Here is an 18,330-nt window from a genome sequence, read left to right as displayed (position 1 = left end):
GCATACATAGCCATGGAATCAATTTCACCTTTATATTCTTTGCCCACCGAAGTGCGGTACTCTCCCCCATGGCAGGACTTGAGCATTATTGGCATTGCTGGCAGCTCTGGCTCCGGTAAGAGTTCTGTGGCAATGGAGATTGTCAGGTCTTTGAACTTGCCGTGGGTGGTGATCCTTGTAATGGTACTGCTTGTGGACTGTGGTACATCTAAATCGAGACCTTGTTGTTCTAATATATTCCCTGCAGGACTCTTTCTACAAGACCTTGACTCCCGAGCAACATCACAAGGCCCATGCAAATGAGTATGACTTCGACTGCCCGGAATCGATTGACTTTGATATTCTGGTGGAGACCCTCCGTGATCTGAAGAAAGGGTAAATTTATTGTTCTTCCAGGAGTCCTTATTTTTTTGACCTGACTGGATGCCACAGAAAGAAAGCGAACATCCCAGTTTACTCATTTTCTGACCACCAGCGGCAGCCCAATACGACCACCCTCTACTCCCCTCGTGTGATTATTCTCGAGGGAATCTTGGCGCTCCATGATCCTAGAATCGTCGAGATGTTGGATGTGAAGGTATTATAGCTACTTCGCTATCCTTTGCTTATCGGTGCTAATTCGATGCCCTAGATCTTCGTTGAAGCAGATATGGATGTGTGCTTAGGTCGCAGGAGTCAGTTGCCTCGATCGTGCTACCTTAATCCCACTGACAATATATAGTCTTGCGCGACGTCCGTGAGCGAGGGCGTGACATTGAAGGAATCATCAAACAATGGTTTGAATTTGTGAAGCCTTCTTATACTCGATTTGTGGAGCCTCAACGCCCTATTTCAGGTTGGTATATGAGTTTGCGAAGCGTTAGAGACTTTTTTGTTAACTTTAAATCTTAGACATCATTATCCCGCGTGGTATTGAGAACACGACCGCTATCGGTATGCAGTCCCCTGGATCTGCTGGTTTTGAGAGCTGTACACTGATTGACTTAGACATGGTGGTCAAACACATTCAACGCAAGCTGCAGGAGAAATCCGATAATCACACCGAAGCGCTTCGCAAACTGGGGTTGGTTGCAGCAGCAGTTGAGCTGCCTTCAAATGTGCATGTCTTGCCCTCGACACCGCAGTTTGTTGGTATGAACACTATTCTGCAGAGCCCAGAAACTGAGCAAGAGGATTTCATTTTCTACTTTGATCGACTGGTTTCGATCTTGATTGAAAAGTACTGTGCTCCCTCTCAATATGGACCCTATCATTACTTCACTGACATCACTATCCCAGGGCCTTGGATATGACATCGTATGTATCCGCAAATGTGGAAACACCACAAGGGAGCACATACCTCGGTTTGCATCCCAAGGGTACCGTATCAGCCGTGGCTATCTTGCGGGGAGGCTCTTGTATGGAGACCGCACTTAAGCGATCTATTCCCGACTGTCTTACTGGTCGTGTGCTCATCCAAACTAACGAGAGCAATGAGGAGCCAGAGTTGCATTACTTGAAACTTCCCTCGCAGATTGAGGAGCATGCGACTGTCATACTAATTGACTCTCAAATGTCCAGTGGAGGTGCTGCACTTATGGCTGTTCGCGTCTTGATTGATCATGGGGTGGAACAAGGGAGGATCGTTTTCGTAACTTGCGCGGCAGGTGAACGGGGCCTCAAGAGGCTTACTGCCGTGTACCCCAGGATCAATGTGATTGTTGGGCGCATCGAAGAAGAGGGAGAACCGCGGTGGATAGAAAAGCGGTACTTTGGATGTTGAAATGTTTCCTCACTTGTTGTTCCTCTTAAGTATATATATTGATCTGCTCACTATGATTTATTTCTGAGACCAAGCATTGCATTACCATGATTGACACTTAGCAAGGACATGTCTACACAGACCTTGCATATTTACTGAAATATAAGCAAATATCATTACAATTTATGTTGTCAAGTTGTCTTGCATGACAGTGGCCCCGAGAAAGTAAAAGAAATAGACTTGGCCGTTTTGAGAATGCATATACCTGACCGCCCTGACTTCGGCGGGCAGAAAAAAGAAATAATTTATCGGTCTCGACTATTTTCACTTGCGGGATCCGACGATCTCTATTGATACTCAGGCATTAGAAATATTTTCTTGTGTGCTTGTAGTGTGCAAAGTGAAATTTCTTAGCGCTCACAATGGCAGGCTCAGACAAGAAAAAGTCTAAGGCCGGCAAGCCCAAAGGCGAAGTCGGTCCAGCGATCAGTACGTGCAGTGGAAGCTTAACGCTTATTTTCAGGAAACCCCATGACCATGATTACTGACTCTTTGTGTCGCTGTAGCGGATCCTCGATTCGCCAACATCCAGACCGATCCCCGCTACCGCCTTCCTAGCAAACGCCAGACTCATGTCAAACTCGATAAGCGCTTTGCGCATGTGCTTGACGATAAGGATTTCTCTAGCAACGCTCCTGTCGATCGCTATGGACGAAAACTCAGAAAAGATGACACCAAGGAAAAATTGAAGCAATTTTACCAGGTGGACGAGGACGAGGACGAGGAAGAGGATGACGACAGTGCCGACGACGACGAAGAAGTCCAGAAAGAATTGAAACGGGTCAACGCTGCCTCCTATGACCCTGCCCGTGATGGTGGCTTCGAGTCCTCGTCATCTGAAGAAGAAAGCTCCAGCGAAGAGGAAGACGAGGCGGAAGACGATGTGATCGAGTTCCCTGACCAGCAACGGTCCGACGTGCCGATTGGCGAAGTGACGAATCGGATAGCTGTCGTCAACCTCGATTGGGAAAACATTCGTGCAGAGGACTTGATGGCAGTCTTTTCCAGTTTCCTTCCGTCTGGAGGGCGGGTGTTGAACGTCACAGTCTACCCCAGCGAATTCGGAAAGGAGCGCATGGAGAGGGAGGAGGTTGAAGGTCCCCCGAAAGAGATTTTTGCTTCTGGGAAGAAAAAGAACACCAGCGAGGATTCCGAAGAGGAGGAACTTGACTCTGATGAGGAGGAGGAGGAAATTAAGAAGTCCATGCTGAAGGCTGATGACGGCGAAGAATTCAACTCTACACAGCTACGGCGTTACCAGCTCGACCGACTGCGGTATTACTACGCCATTGTCCAATTTTCTTCAAAAGAGGTTGCCAAGCATGTCTACGATTTGGTGGATGGTGCCGAATACCTTTCTAGTGCCAACTTCTTCGATCTGCGCTTCGTACCTGAGGACACTGACTTCTCCGATGACAAGTCTCGGGACGAGTGTTCCCGGATTCCTGATGGCTACAAACCTACCGAGTTTGTGACGGATGCTTTGCAGCACAGCAAGGTCAAATTGACATGGGACGCGGATGACAAAACAAGAAAAGAAGCCCAGGCACGTGCCTTCCGAGGCTCACGACAGGACATTGACGAGAACGACCTGAAAGCCTACCTCGGTAGCGATAGTTCTGAGAACGAAGATTCAGATGACGAGGACGGAGGCGTCGAAGTTGTCGATAATACTGCAGGAGAAGCTACGACCACCAAGCTGTCCAAAAAAGAGGCCGAGAGACAGCGCATGCGTGCGTTGCTGGGTCTGAGCGCCGAGCCTACCCGCACCAAAGCGGAACGCCCCGTCGGCGAGATGGAGGTTACTTTCACATCGGGCTTGGCTGGTGGCCATGGCAAGGATACCATCTTCGAAAATGAACCGGAGATCGAAGAAAGCACAATTGACAAGTACGTGCGGAAGGAGCGTGAGCGTAAAAAGCGCCGAAAGGAGAAACTCAAGGCCCCCAAGCCATCTGGAGAGGAGGGCGCTGCAGCGGACAGCGAAGACAGCGAAGCTGCTCCAGCCGAGGTGCCACAGCAAGAGGAAGAAGAAATGGGATTCAATGATCCCTTCTTTGATGACCCTGATGGAAAGGCTACAGCGGGTTCTCGACGCAAGGAGGAGAGGCGCAAGAAGCGTGAGGAGCGTGCTGCCGAGGAAGCCGCGTCAGCTGCCCAACGGGCCGAGTTGGAGCTGCTGATGGTAGATGACGAAAAGGTCAACATCAAACACTTCGACATGAACGAGATTGAAAAGGCCGAGAAACAGGCCCGGAAGAAGGGCAAGGGCAAGAAGAGCAAGAAGGTGGAATCTGCTCAGGCAGATGACTTCCAAGTCAACGTCAGCGACCCCCGTTTCTCACGTCTGTACGACACTCATGATTTCGCCATCGATCCTACCAACCCCCGGTTCAAGTCGACTTCCGGTATGAAGGCCTTGTTGGACGAGGGCCGTAAGCGCCGACGTACCGGTGATGACGCGGAGACTGAGGCTCCAGCAGAGAGCCGGGATGTCAAGAAGAAGCAGAAGAAGTCCTCCAAGGAGTCTAGTTCCGAAGAGTTGAAGCGATTGGTGGCAAAAGTCAAGCGTTCTCATTGAGAGTATAGTGCTGAAATGATTTGGAAGTTAATGTACACTGGAGTTCAATGAAAGGAATTGAACTGCGAAATATGATCTCTTTTACACATGTACATTGGCAATATGAAACTAGATACTAGTAACATTCTGTCTAGAATAACTGACTGTCAATGTGACGTCTCGTGTCAACTTACTATGATGGGAAACGGAAGCGGAAACACGGGAAAGGACCAGTTGAAGGGCAAAACCACGTGGACAGAACAACTTCAGCCTGAAGAGGATCCCTTTCCGCTAGGGTCGGGGTATTTACAAACATGATTACAGGGGCCTATCGAGAGGCGTGGTATCCGGGGTTGCAGGCATGATGCTTGTATCACACGAGGTGTGAGTGACGGTGTAGAGATGGCATGTGCCCATCATGAGTAATATTTGGGAGATAACCCATTTCCCTCCAATCCAAAATTCATATCCGTCTCAAATCACACAAATCAGCGCCCCTCGAGTAACACGATTCCTTGCAAACCCGACTATGCGGTGACACGAGGACGGTAGAGAATAGCGACATGATGGCTTGTAGTAGTGATTGGTATACGTATCATTGGACGCAGTTCCGATATTCGGCAGTACTTGGTCAAGTTAGGCTATTCCTAGGTCCGAACCGTGTACCGCGTGATGATTTCCAGGGCTGCATCCATCAGAGTCAGAGCATTAGATCTGTGAGAGAAGACCAAAATGTCACTATCCCTTACCGTAGATCATGAGGCTGAGATCATGTGACTTTATTCACCGCCCTTTCGCGTTCCCTCTCCACTGCCCCCCCGGGTGGTTTCTCTGTTCAAGGAACTGGGTCCCTTAAGAAGCTCTGGGATTATTTCATTTGACTTCCTGGTTTTCTACACAATTCTGATCAGACTGTGGAGTCCTCGTGGGTGCAAAGCCAACTCCTGACTCCTAATTGCTGATCCAAGCCCCACTGCTGCACCTCATCCCACCTTCCACTTCCTCCCCTCATAACTCTGGATATTCTCAATTCCCTTCCTAGTTTGATGATGATTCTTGCTTCGTTGAATTAAGCTATGGGTGGATGCAGCCTAGATATTCCTAGCTGCTTGATACCCATCGTTACACTGCGTGAATTCGACCGGCCCGTTTTATTTTCCCTGCATCCCCAAGTACCTGTTCTCTCTGCGGGTTTCCCCCGTTCTCATTCACCATGCTTGGCCGACTCTTGAGTACCGCTGCGTCGACTCTGAACCCGGCGGCATACTCTGGACGAAGCAATGGAACGCCTCTTGAGTCTGTGACTGAAGAGGAACATACCTCCGGTCTTCTTTTCCCCGACGCCAGCCTCCTTCGACGTTCCAATACCCATGCCTTCCCATTGCAGACAACCTTCAATTCCCCGAATGCCTCGACCGCTGGTGCATACGATGATCGTGGGGGAATGGAATTGGACGCAATGAAAGATTTTCGTGTGATTGTTGCACAAAATGCATTGGGTGACCGAGATGCATGTGTCTTACTTGACACTCGTGCGTCCGATTCTTCCCCCGCCGGTCTTGGAATCGACCCACAAGGCAACGACCAGCCCGGTCTTAGACATACTCGGGCGGCCTCAAGTCTTTCTCGTGGAACACGTCGCACTCTTCTCACCCAATCCTCCCTCGTCGAATCGAGTCCCCTCTCCGCCGCTGCAGATGCACGCAGGTCGTCACCAGTCGGCCCGGGTGCTTTTTCCCGGGCCCGAGGCCGTAGCTCTACACTGGCACCACCGGGAACATGGCATGATCCTGGCCTATCGCGACACTCCTCTGATTCCAATGATACCGGCCTTCTGAACTGCATCTTCGGTAGCAGCGCCTTCAGTTACCGGGGGTCGTCTACAAAAATGCACATAATTTCCGCCGATGAAAGCCCGGCAACTGGGGTGAGTGCATCACCTGCTGCCCGCAGTCCACTTTCCCGGGCCTATACCACAGGGAGTCCATCGGCGCCGATAGGAGTAGCTCGAGGAGTGGATGACAAGCCACCTGCCAAAGTCACAGTTCTCTTGACTCGCATGTTTAGCGTGAATCTTCCCGAAGGAGCGGAAGCATCAGCCGAGCGACATGACTATGCCAGTGCTCTCTACCAAGAGTCATTGCCCGAGATGGAGTTCCCATTCCCGGATGTTTCTAAACGCAAGAAAATCAAGGAGAAGAAAACACCCATGTACGCGGTTGCAATTACGATTCAGATCCCCTTGCTGCCACGCAACACCGGACGTCCTGTATCAAGATTTAGTACTCCAGGCCCAGACTCTCCTCGGCCAGGGTTTTCAAGCTCGTTGGATTCTGATCACCGTTGGCCGGGTGCATTTTTTGATGATAGCCTATCTTCTGCCTCGCCCCCGGCTAGCCTGGATGAGCGTTTGGACTTGTTAGTTGATCATTGGGACGTCATTACTCGTACACTCTCCCACCTCGAAAGACTTGTTCGCAACGAAATTCTCTTTCTTCTGAAGAAGGTGGACTCTTTATCCGGGCCACACCCAAAGCCTGCGAAGCCTCCCAATATGCAGCGGACCAACCAGACCATTGTGCATTTACCTGCCAACATTCTATCGGTTAATTCAAAGCTCAAAGAAGAAGCCATTCGCAGCTCCCGCCGGATAAGCCTTGCTCTTCAAACCCCATATGTGGTCACTGGACAAAGTCGTTGGGGCGTTTGGCGGGAGGAAGGACGCTCGATTGTCCGTGGTCTGGGCGACAAAGAGCAAAACTTCTTTTTCTTAGTGGTTCTCACAGCATTTTTGGGAAATCACACCGAGTGGCTCAATAGCCTTGGCCCGGAGTGGTATCGTCGTCGCCATAACCAGCAACACAAAGCTCAGCAGGATGGCGAACTCGTTCTTGCAAACAGAACAGTCATTATATGCCCAGATAAGATGACTGCTCGTCGGCTCGTGTTCTTACTAGCCGCTTTCTTGCCCTCCAAACAACGCTTGGAGCCGTTACCTTCCCCTCTTAGACCTGGTACATCGGCCTCAATGCGTGCTGTCTCTCAAAGCCCACCGACTGTGCCTGTCCTCCGCCAGGAGTCTCTTCGGAGAGCGATCGAACGACGAGCTCGTGCTCAACGAATGATCATGGGAGATAGCGATCACCACCAGAGATCAGTGAGCGTTTCGTCTCAGGAGACGGCCCAGCGGTCAATAGATGGAGTTGAAATAACCCCGCCGGCCGAACATCCGGCCTCGGCCCGCAGAGGATCTGATGCTCGCTCCATTAAACCCCCTGGCGCAAACATCCACCCAAAGGATGCTCGGGTTATGAATACGAGCGGAGCAACTACTTCTATGACCACTCAGAGCAGCACTGTTCCTGTTCCCCATTTTACTTCTCAGCCGAGCCATTCTACCCAGGCTGGAACAGAGCGCAGCACAGCCGAAGGCAACGATAGTCTGGCATCAGAGACTCTACTGAAGAGCCTCCAACGAAGTGACAGCTCTACAGTGAGCACAAACGGCAGTCTTTCCTCGGCTGGAGGCCGCTGGGGAGGTCTTTTCTCCGGTCTTTGGAGCTCCCGTCAAGGCTCATCTACCGAAAGCAGCGAGCCATATTCCTCATCTGAAGCTCGCAGAAGGTCCACCTCTGCGATATCTGGTCCTGCTAGGCGCGGGTCAACCACTTTGACTCAAATGGTCAAGGAAGTCACAGAACATGAGGATGAGCACCGGCCCGAAACAGCTCCCAGTGGAAACATCTCAATTCCAAGTGCTTCTGCTACCGCTCCTCACAACACTGAGGCTGCCTCGCCAGAGCCATCATCGCTCACCAGCCAAGTTCGGGAGTCGCCTTTGAAGTTGTCAGTCCGAGCAGAGGAAGGCGTGGTGGATGTTGACCTTCCACTTCCTGGTTTCATGTCACTTTCTTCGTCCGGCGATTCGACTATTGCCTCGCCAAAAAAGACTCGAACGTCCATCACCAGCATGGATGCAGTTGCTTCTACGCACAGCAGTGGCTCCGGATTTCCCGGTACTATGAAGGATAGCGATGGACCGACTTCCCATGTGGCTGGTTGGTTGAAATCTTTCCATCAAGATTTCTCGCTCCAAGCGGTCCGACCTTATGCTTCTCTTGAAGCAGAAATCAAACAGGCAATGCGGGCTGAACCCTCCCCATACATCCCCTCTACATCTGATGTTGACGGATCAGAGAAATGGGTAGATGTTGCAACGACTTTGATTGCAGATACTAAGGCTTCTACAGTGAAACGACTCCGCTTGCGACGCAAGATTATAGTGGGTCACAGCTCTGGGGCTCCTCATACACCTCCTTCGCCTGCCAGCGCTACCCCCCGTGGATCTACTGGAGGTGCCTCGGCCTCGCAATTCACAAACTTCTTTTCTGGACATGAGAAACCCCCTCACTGCCCCTCCGCCGATGAGCGGGACCAGAGCTTCGTGGAAGAGCGGTTCGTCGAAGAGCCTGTGATGGACCTTGACGGAGTTCTAGTTGATGCTGTCGAGCGTGTCTTGGGACAGAGCGGTTACTCATCAATGGCACAGTCACGTGCCCCTTCGCCTAACCGTGCTCGTAGAGCTGAAGACAAAGGCCCCTCTTCTAGAGGCGATGAAGCCCCTCCCCCTGAGGTGCCTCGTGGTGAATGCCGCAAGATGGTGCTCGGGGCCCTCGAAGAAGTTGTCCGCCTTGTCACCGCCGAGCACTGCCGTGAAGATGTGGACAGCACACTAGGGATTGCTGACCGCGAGCGGAGAAGAGCACTAGCAGGTGCTGATAATACATTGCGTGAAGGAATCCGAAAGTGGCTCCTTGACGTCGAAGAAGTTTGGTGATTCCACTTTACCAAGCTTTGATTTCTTTACGTTTGCTGATTGCATATCCATGCATATTACACTCATGCATTGTTCTTTTTTCATTCCCCTGCCCAATAGTTCGTGATTTGGTCTCGCCTCATATGGCAGCAGACCTGAGCTTCGAGTTTTTGATTATCTTTCTCTTCTTTGCCTTTTCTTGGTTTTTTTTTTTTTTTTTTTTCGGCTTTGCCTCTTGCATTGCGACCTGTTTTGAATATGATACCCACCCACTTCATACTGAAGTTTAGTTCTGCCTGTGGGGGCTCTTCCCCTACGTTTTTAATATGAGTTTTGACCAATCCGACACCAAATGACATAAGTTCCATGAAGTTCATTCTCTATTTAATACGAATCTAGGCAAGGTAAACTAATTTCACACTGTGACCACTCGCTTCAACCTTTCCATCTTCAGTAGGAGTAACTCGGACAGTCTTCAATATCTCATCTGACTGAGCCGAGTTGACAATTTCGACCGTAGTCTCAGCCCGCAGACGCCCATTGATCAGCAACTCAACCCCCTCCAAGGCATCATCGTCAGGGGCCTTGATCGTAGGATTGGTGACAGTAACAGAGCCGGGACGGATCAAAATGGGCATGGTATCAAAGCCATGAGTCTCCGTGTACCAACGACCGGACTCATAAGACTTGGAATGGTCAAACCACGAGATCCATTTTCCAGCCTCATCATCCGGAGACCGAGGCACATAGAAAGTAACCTCACCCTCCTCGGTAAACACCGGTGCAACCAGCAAATTGGGGCCAAACAGATACTGCGTATCAATAGCATATGTGTTAAGATCCTCAGGGAACTCCAAGAAAAGCGGCCTCATAAGCGGCGTGCCGTTTCCATGGCCCTTCAGCGCCTCCTGCAGAATATAAGGAGTAAGCAAGATCTTGCGTTTAACGCAGTCCCGCAGCACATCGGAGCAATCCTCTCCATAGATCCACGGCACACGGAACGAAGACGATCCATGCAGACGCGAGTGCGTAGACAGCAGACCAAATTGCACCCACCGCTTATACAGCGCTGGTGGCGGTGTACCCTCGAAACCACCGATATCAGACGCCCAGAAGATATATCCAGACAGCATCAGGCTAAGTCCACCGCGAAGCGACTCAGCCATAGCCTCGAATGTGCTCTCGCAGTCGCCGCCCCAGTGAACTGGGTATGCTTGTCCGCCTGGTGCGGTACTGCGCGCGAAGAGGAGACCCTGATTGCGTCCGACGCGGTTGCTGAGTGTCTCATACACGATCTTGTTGTAGAGAAGGGCGTAGTAGTTGTGCATGCGCTCGGGGTCGGCGCCGTTGTGGTATTGGACGCCTTTGACTGGGATGCGCTCGGCAAAGTCGGTCTTGAAGCTGTCGACGCCCATCTCCGCTAGTCGCTCCAGGTGTGCGTTGTACCACTTGCTGGCGGCGGGATTCGTGAAGTCCACCACTGCCATACCGGCTTGCCACAAGTCCCATTGCCACACTGAGCCGTCGGTGCGCTATGAATTATTAGGGGGGTTTTTTTCCCTTCTGGTATCATTCTATTGTGTGCCAACATACCTTGATAAAGTATCCGTTCTTCTTGCCCTCTTCAAACAGTGGCGATGCCTGGGCGATGTACGGGTTGATCCAGACACTGATGCGGAGACCGCGCTCCTTGAGACGCTTGAGGTATCCAAGCGCGTCCGGGAACATCTCTGAGTCGAAGTCGAAGTCACACCACTGATAGGACTTCATCCAGAAGCAATCGAAATGGAAGACGCCCAGGGGGATATCGCGGTCACGGAACCCATCAAGGAATCCAGTGACGGTTTCTTCGTCGTAGTTGGTCGTGAAACCTTTAAAACACTGTCAGTTTCTTTTATTCATTGCAAAGCAAATTATATCCCGAACTCACTAGTAGTAAGCCAGAGGTTATAACTCCATGATGGAACCAAGGCCGGCCTGCCGGTCAAAGCAGTGTACCGATTCAGAATGTCCTTTGGCGTAGCTCCATACACAACAAAGTACTCAATCTCCTCGCCAGGCACAGAGATATTGACGCGAGTAGTGCGCTCAGACTGTACCTCCAGACTAACCTTGCCAGGATGATTGACGAAAACACCATATCCCTTGGAGCTGATATAGAAGGGGATATTCTTGTAGGCCAACTCGGAAGAGGTACCGCCATCCTCGTTCCAGATATCGACCGTCTGTCCGTTCTTGGCCAGAGGCCCGAACCGCTCTCCAAGGCCGTAGACCTTTTCGCCAACGCCGAGGTCAAGTCCTGCGAGCATATATCCCTGGCGCTCGGCGAACATGCCGTCCTCATAGCGATGTTTCTCAGTGCGCTGGTCGCGCACATATCCGATAGAGCGGAAGGATTGGCCTGTCAGTTTCTTACCGGCTGGAGACTGAAATTCTAGGGCCAGTTCATTGGCGGAGGTGTTCAGAGCCAGGTTGAGTGACCCGCTTGTGTAGTTAAGTTTCTTTTCGGTCTTGTCGTGCTGGATCTTGGTGTGTCCGGTGGTCTTGTTCAGGTGGTAGTGAGGACCGTTGTCATTTTGGCCCGCCCTGGATGCTGTTAGTGGTTGCAAACACGCTGGAGCCCTTGGGGTAGTTACCAGTGAACAAGCTTCACGCCGATGATTCCCTCCACTGGCGAGGTGAGCATTGCGGAGACAGTTGCTGTATACTTTTGTTAAATTTTGAGTTTCTATATCAAGGGATGATTGAAAACGCACGCGAATTGAGAGTGTGTCCTCGGTGTGCCTGGAACTTGTTCAACAGTAGATTGACCGAGTCGTCTTCAATTGAAAATCGCTCCACGTTGCTCATCCAGTCGATGCTCACGCCGTCCTATATGATCCGATTGTGTGTCAGTATTCATTCCGTGCCAACTTCATCAATTAGACGCGATTTGAATTACCCGTAGGAGCCACATCCCCTCGGTGAACTTCATCTTCAGAGGAAAAGGCAGGTAAATCCCAATCGAGTTCCTTGTCCTTGGAATCAGTTCTGTATAAGCTACCCCAGAGATATCTGGTGGTTATTTTTCAGCTTTGGATAGAAGAGAAAAGTAGAATAGAAGAAGGAAGTGAATGACAGAGAGGGCAGTCAAGCTCCTTTTGTTTTACGCCATGCCATGGGGAAAGCTAGACCTGCTTCATTTGGCACGGTGTATCCTCCGCGACGGCCTGATTCTGGATAGCGCATTCGCTAGCAGTAGAGCTCCGCTATTTTCTAGAGCTCGGGGTAGCACATAAGGCGGGGCAAAACCTCGGGGATTTGGGGATACCGTAAGATCGGGATATTGACCAACCAGAGCGTGTCGGCTGAATGGTTGATATCAGGCTAAAATGCTTGGTGGCTTGCTTTAGCCTGGATGAGGGGCTGTATTAATATGAAGACTGGATGGGTTTCTATTCCCCCCAAATCAATATCGAAATTGTAAAATCTGTACGGAAGTACGTGGGTTTCGAATAAAATAAAGTCCTTTGTTTCACGGCCACTTGTGTTTCACACAAAAAAAACAAGAACATAGCTAATATCGCATTTCACTTGGGTACAAAATCATCAGAGCGTCAAATGGGTATCTTCGAATGGTTAGATCAAGGGTCGTAAGCTGCCACTCCTAGGGCTTGCATTGTAGCTGAGACTTTCCCCTCGAGCCCTGGCCCGTGTAACTTCCGGTGACATCAGTCCCTCACGCGACTCGCGGGTGATCCGGGATGGTAATCCTGGCGGCGGTGAGATATGATGACTGACTACGCTGGCAGGAAGCTCAAGCGACGGGATCGATGCATCCATTAGATTTGTGGTAGTCGATTCCACCTTCGTAGATAACGGCCGAGCATGTGACTCCGAGTAGAACTGCTCTAGTTGGGCTGCATCGCCGCAGAACTCAGCCAGGCCGTTAAGAATGTTTTCCGGTGCGCGGTACAGGTTAGCCGAGTCGATGCTTGCTGATCCGGATGGGGTAAGTGGGCTGCCGATGCTGCCAATGTCATGAACGGGCCGAGTAATTGGAGAAAGCCGGGGTGAGACACGGTCAAGCCCATCGTGATTTGCTGCACGGCCCCGGAAGTCGGACCGATTGTGGTTCTCAAAACGGCCTGCGTCTCGAGTCGCGGTGCTGCGGGTACTCACCAGCCGATTGGCAAGGAGGAGGAAATCGCCTTCGTCGGTGATCTGCGCGAGAATGCTTCCGGTTCGGTGAATAAATTGTGGGTAAATGTAATCGGGCTTTCCCCAGGAGTAGGATACTTCAACGTCTGCGGGGAATGCAGAGGAGGCTTCGAAGTCCAGTACAAAATCAAACTTCCGCAATATGGCCTTCTGGTAGTACAGGCGATCCGGTGGACCCGGTTGCGCAAACGACGCATTGTTGAACACTGTGTGCAGTGGTCCCTTGGGTGGTGGGACCTTGAGTTTGATTTCGTAGGGTTTTCGGAATGGCTGCGTTTTGTCGATAGCACATGCTTCGGCGATCGGCACCTGTACTAATTTCAGCCCGAATTTGTCGGCAGTCGAGGCCCAAGAAAGCACGGTATCTTCAATCAACTTGGGTGTTGTGCTCATCCAGTTGAGTTCGATATGGAAGCAATTCTCGGGGTTATGTAGCCGGTCCCAGTGAAGATCAATCACTTCCGGCCGATTCGACCGCTTGCGTGGATCAACGTCGAATTTCATAGATTTGGACAGCATGATCGCGACCTTGTTCTTCGCCTTGGAGGGAGTGTTGGGGGTCTGTGGTATACGCTCGTCGATGCTGTCTGATCGAGCTTTGAGACTGGCGGGAGAGTCCTTGGCAGTCCCGATGGCGGGTGTTGACGGCATCGATTTGTCTGGTCTCAGCTGAGGGAACCAGCTTCCCCGGGACTCTGGACGAGTGACACGATAATCGGCACAGACTTGATAGAAATAATTGCCATCTCGGAAATTGTGTCTCTTCTCTACGTGTTGGAACAACCCATGATCGATTAACTCGTTGCCAAATTTGACTGCTTGTTCACGGGTATCGATATCACGTATGTTTTGCAACAACCAGGTTGTGAATTCAAATCCGATAAAGCAATTGTAGTGCAACCTCCAATGCCACCGTCGGTCCATCATCCGGACACCCTTTTCGCCTTGGATAATTTGCGCCAATGACATAAGACTGATGCTGGATCTGTCCAACAGTTCTGACTCGGGTAGGAGCTGAGCAGGGGCATTGTCGAGCCCTGGATCTGTGAGCAGCAAACGGTCCAGCTCTGCGGTAACGATCTCAGATGGATTGCGCGTTTGGTACATGATGTTCAAAGGATTCTGATCTCGCTTGGGATTTGACTTCTCGAAAAGCTTTTCCTCGGGCGAGACGTATTTGTACCGTTGCCAGATATGGGTTAGTTGGCTGATCCCAAGCAAATGGATTTCTTCCTCGTTATCCTCATGGGAATTCTGCAAATTTCGCCGAGAATTGGCATGAAGTTGGAGCGGAATTAAGACGTAACGGACTCGCCAGAAATGCAGCTGCTGGGTCGGGTTTTGGAGATGATCTCGATGACCAGCCACATAATTATCGGCATAGTTCCAGTTGTACTCTTCTGAGGTTGGATCCAGCTTGATATCTTTCACTTCATATTCCGCGCTCAATATTGTTTTCATCGCCGGTTGATAGAGAGTAAAGGTAGGTTTCTTGGGAGAAGTGACCACCGCAGAGTTTTGATGCGTAAAGCGGGTCACTTCAACTTCTCCCCCTTGGATGCAGACAAGGCGGTGGATCGTGTTACCCTTGGATAGAAACATTGTGAGCCCATCGCGCTCTAGACCTCGGAAGTCGAAGACGTTCAAGGATTCAAGGGCGGGCTGCGCGGACACTTCGGCTACGTGCTTTCCAATAATGATTTGGAAGCCATGAGAAAGCCGCAGCGAGATCATTTCTCGTAAAAGTACTCCACGTGTCTTTGGTGCGTCAATGCCTTCAGAATCTTCATTTGGAAAGACACGATATGGTGTCTGTAGATAGTCCGAAGCAAGCTCACTGGCTGTTGGGAATTCCTCCGTCGTCAATGGAAGCACTGCCGGAGACTTTAAGCTCTTCCACTTTACAACCGCCACATGCGGAGGGCGAGGATACGCATGTTGCCAACGGCCAAACCAACTAGTATCCCGCAGCACATCTTTAGGGGTGTTGCAAGGATTGACAGATCGGACCCATGGAGACAAGGCTTTGCTCGGGGAGTTGCGCACATGTAGCTCTCGTGGACTATGGTTCAGAGTGATTTCGATCTTGTGATCGTTCGGATGATCTTCACCATGGTCCCGACCGACTTCATGCGCTGGCGTTTCTACCAACAGTGATCCATGGGGGCCCACCTGCTCTGGCGTTTCGGATTCCTTTGATGGATTTTTGGGAGGCATTTTGATGGAAATCGGCTTAGCTGGAGTCTGGGAAGGCTTGGAGGGTGTTGAAGACGGCGAAAGTACCCCGAGGACTGACGTGGTCGATGCTGTTTCTGACGGGCTCAAAGAAGCAATGCTCCTTGCATCGGAAATTGACGCGGCAGGAGTTCTTTGGTTTGTCATGGGCATGGCACTGGCATGTTCCACATTGACCCCTGTGCTTGCCACGGCTCTCGGTGGAGTAGCGCTTAAGCCTCGAAGCGCAAAGCTAATCGTCCGGGAAATCCGTGAGGCCATTGGCGCCGGCGTCTTTTTCAACGCGGGTTTGATGGGGGACATGCTATTGCCCGAGCTTGGGCTTCTTGGTGTAGTCATATTCGAGTCAATTCTTCGAGGCCCAGAGTGCAAAGAATCATTCTCGTCTGCTGGATTCGTTTCATGATGGCGGAGGCGCGTGATGGAGCGAGCAGATAACCGTTCATGTACTCCGCCCCCAGCAGCCTGAACTTCTGATTCACTGGGTCGCTTTGCCTTGGGCGCTTTGGTGGCCTGGCGTCGTTTCGGAGAGACGGTGAAAATGTTTTCATCGTATTGGTCCATCCAAGACATCACTGCCTTGCGTGAACTCTGCGTATCTCGAGTTTGCGACTCATTTTGGCCCGCCGCGTTTTGAATAAACGATCCCGGGCGAAGACTATCGCTAAGTTGTCCTTTGAAAGATGAAGGATTCGCGAAACGAGTTTTAGGAGGAGCACGACTACCTGAACTGTAACCGGGCCAAGATCCACGAGGTCTTGTTCCACCGCGGCCTTCAGTAAGGTAGGGGATTGTGATGTTTGCTTGTTCACTTTCCATGACCCCCATCATTTGGATCTCATACATACGCACTCGTGGCGTAAACGCCTTTGATGGCCGAGTGACAGTAAGAGAGATAGGCGCATTGGGGTCTTTTTTCAAGATTCGCCGGGCCTCTCGGTATGTTTCAGGGTTCCAATAGGAGATGTCAAGCCAATGAGGAATACCAAAGCTCCAGTCTTTGGCTTGAGGTGTTGCCCGTTCCCTCATTCTAGTTGCAGACAGGTATGAGCTTGGAGAAAGATATGATGATCTGCTCACAACGCTTGAAAGGGAATGATGGATCTCAGAAGACATCATATCCCTGTTAACTCCACTGGATCCAGGCCCTCCCGAATCCCCAGGATGTTGTTCCACTGGCTCCCGGTATTTGAAGAGTGGCACAGAATGAAGAGGCATCGGACTCAAACAGACCAAGTCAATTGCTATGCCTCGGTTCGCAAGGGCTTCTGTTGTAGAAGCTAAGGACTCGTAGGAGACCTCAAAAACGCCGCTACCGGGGGTGATGACAATGATCGAGGTCCCAGTGTGGACCATGTCTCGATCGATATGATCGAAAGCTAGGTGAGCAGAAGCGAGATGAATGGCCTCTAGAATATTTCCTCGTAGAGCTGAACTTGGGTGCCCGGCAATGGTGGCCATGTTTGGCTTGGAAGAGCTCCTGATACCACTGCTAGATACAGCATCAATGTCGTCTGGTTTCAAGATTGACACATCTCGCAAAAAGGTCCTGAATTCCCTTTTCAGCTCGTCTAGGATGGTTGTCCAATAGCCGCTTGCCATATCATTCACTACCACACGGTAGAAATCTCGAGTCGGAACTTTGTTTGGCCCAGACTTGCTGTTGAAGTTCCCGGCGCTGAGTTTAGGTTGACTTGAATGGGTGGGTTTATCATATTCGACTCGGGTGAACAGCACAATGGTCACCAAATGTTTTGCATCCGAACTAGCCCATCTCTTGAAGAGCTCCGGTAGGAAACCATTGATAACTCGACTGAAGAGGATGTCACCAGTCCCCTCCGAGTCGAAGTTCCACATTTCCTTCGACATTTGGATGAATAGGACATATTTGGCGGACTCGCTTCGGAAAATAGGGATCGTTTTTGGCGAGAAATATCCAGAAAGGGATTTCTTCTCTCGGATAAAGATGTTCTTGACAGTGGCTTTGATGCTCCCCATAAACATGATCTTTTGCCCTTTGTATATGATTTTATCTGATAATTCCGACATGACTAGTCTCCACATGTCCGATCGGACCATGTATTGATCGCGAAAGGCGATGTCGACATGAGATGCCGCACATTGCTCTCGATCCACAATCGACAATAGAACCTGTGTTCTATTTTTGAAACCAAAGATGTTGGCAATGTTGTTTGTCACTGAAATTTCTAATTGAGGATTCCGAGCCTTGGTTTCTGGTGGTAAGGCCTTCACCACAAATAGACAACGGCTCTGAAGTGGAGTCTTGAATTTCGACGTGCTATCCGCTTGAGACGCCGCGTTGAGTTCGGCATGACTCTCGCGACCAGCTTTCGAAGCTGCATCGGGCTTTAAGGTGGAATATCCAGCATCGCCAGATACCCGCATAGGCAGGATCTCGACAACATCCCCAACTTGCACCTCAGTTTCGCCGAAAGCCGATGGATTCAACAAGATTTCTTCACGTGAAAACGTCTCATCATGCACCCAAAGCGTGCATTGATGTCGTATCCAGCTTGCCGAGGATAACCTGACAGTCCGATCATCTGTGGCTTGGTCGTGGTCGTGGTCACGGTTCGAAGTCTCCAGTGAGTGGGTGGAGCTGCTCTCCAAGCTCGCCGCGCTCACTTGCCTCAAGTGCGACCGCCGCATGGGCCCGCGCAAAGACATTTCTGTATCCCTTTATGCTTGCATTTCACT

The 18,330-nt window shown here is 50.8% G+C and overlaps 5 protein-coding genes across 5 annotated transcripts; 3 read left to right on the top strand and 2 right to left on the bottom strand.

The window, feature by feature from the left end:
* Positions 1 to 12: 12 nt before the first annotated feature.
* Positions 13 to 1,762, top strand: N7455_011806 (uridine kinase family protein; the record flags this gene model as incomplete). The annotated part of the gene is made up of 8 exons (XM_040953895.2): positions 13 to 183; positions 248 to 375; positions 433 to 577; positions 632 to 674; positions 722 to 835; positions 892 to 933; positions 988 to 1,219; positions 1,279 to 1,762. The coding sequence occupies 8 exons, from the start codon at positions 13 to 15 to the stop codon at positions 1,760 to 1,762; spliced, it is 1,359 nt and encodes a 452-aa protein (XP_040815811.1).
* A 401-nt stretch (positions 1,763 to 2,163) lies between these two features.
* Positions 2,164 to 4,382, top strand: N7455_011805 (pre-rRNA-processing protein ESF1; the record flags this gene model as incomplete). Its single annotated transcript, XM_040953796.2, has 2 exons — positions 2,164 to 2,230; positions 2,308 to 4,382. The coding sequence occupies 2 exons, from the start codon at positions 2,164 to 2,166 to the stop codon at positions 4,380 to 4,382; spliced, it is 2,142 nt and encodes a 713-aa protein (XP_040815613.2).
* Positions 4,383 to 5,574: 1,192 nt separating this feature from the next.
* On the top strand, positions 5,575 to 9,198 carry N7455_011804 (uncharacterized protein; the record flags this gene model as incomplete). Its single annotated transcript, XM_040953776.2, has 1 exon — positions 5,575 to 9,198. One exon carries the CDS (start codon positions 5,575 to 5,577, stop codon positions 9,196 to 9,198), a length of 3,624 nt encoding a protein of 1,207 aa, XP_040815636.2.
* A 374-nt stretch (positions 9,199 to 9,572) lies between these two features.
* Positions 9,573 to 12,151, bottom strand: N7455_011803 (putative sugar hydrolase; the record flags this gene model as incomplete). Its single annotated transcript, XM_040953792.2, has 6 exons — positions 9,573 to 10,709; positions 10,771 to 11,048; positions 11,108 to 11,763; positions 11,814 to 11,877; positions 11,934 to 12,048; positions 12,119 to 12,151. 6 exons carry the CDS (start codon positions 12,149 to 12,151, stop codon positions 9,573 to 9,575), a joined length of 2,283 nt encoding a protein of 760 aa, XP_040815751.2.
* A 644-nt stretch (positions 12,152 to 12,795) lies between these two features.
* iml1 (GTPase-activating protein IML1) lies at positions 12,796 to 18,300 on the bottom strand (the record flags this gene model as incomplete). The annotated part of the gene is made up of 1 exon (XM_040953782.2): positions 12,796 to 18,300. One exon carries the CDS (start codon positions 18,298 to 18,300, stop codon positions 12,796 to 12,798), a length of 5,505 nt encoding a protein of 1,834 aa, XP_040815599.2.
* Positions 18,301 to 18,330: the final 30 nt, after the last annotated feature.

The sequence above is a fragment of the Penicillium solitum genome (assembly GCF_028829755.1).
Source record: "Penicillium solitum strain IBT 25940 chromosome Unknown utg000009l_segment0_segment0, whole genome shotgun sequence".
NCBI classification, from domain to species: Eukaryota; Fungi; Ascomycota; class Eurotiomycetes; order Eurotiales; family Aspergillaceae; genus Penicillium; species Penicillium solitum.
The sequence above is the reverse complement of the archived record's forward strand: the minus strand, read 5'-3'. Positions and strand labels throughout refer to the sequence as shown.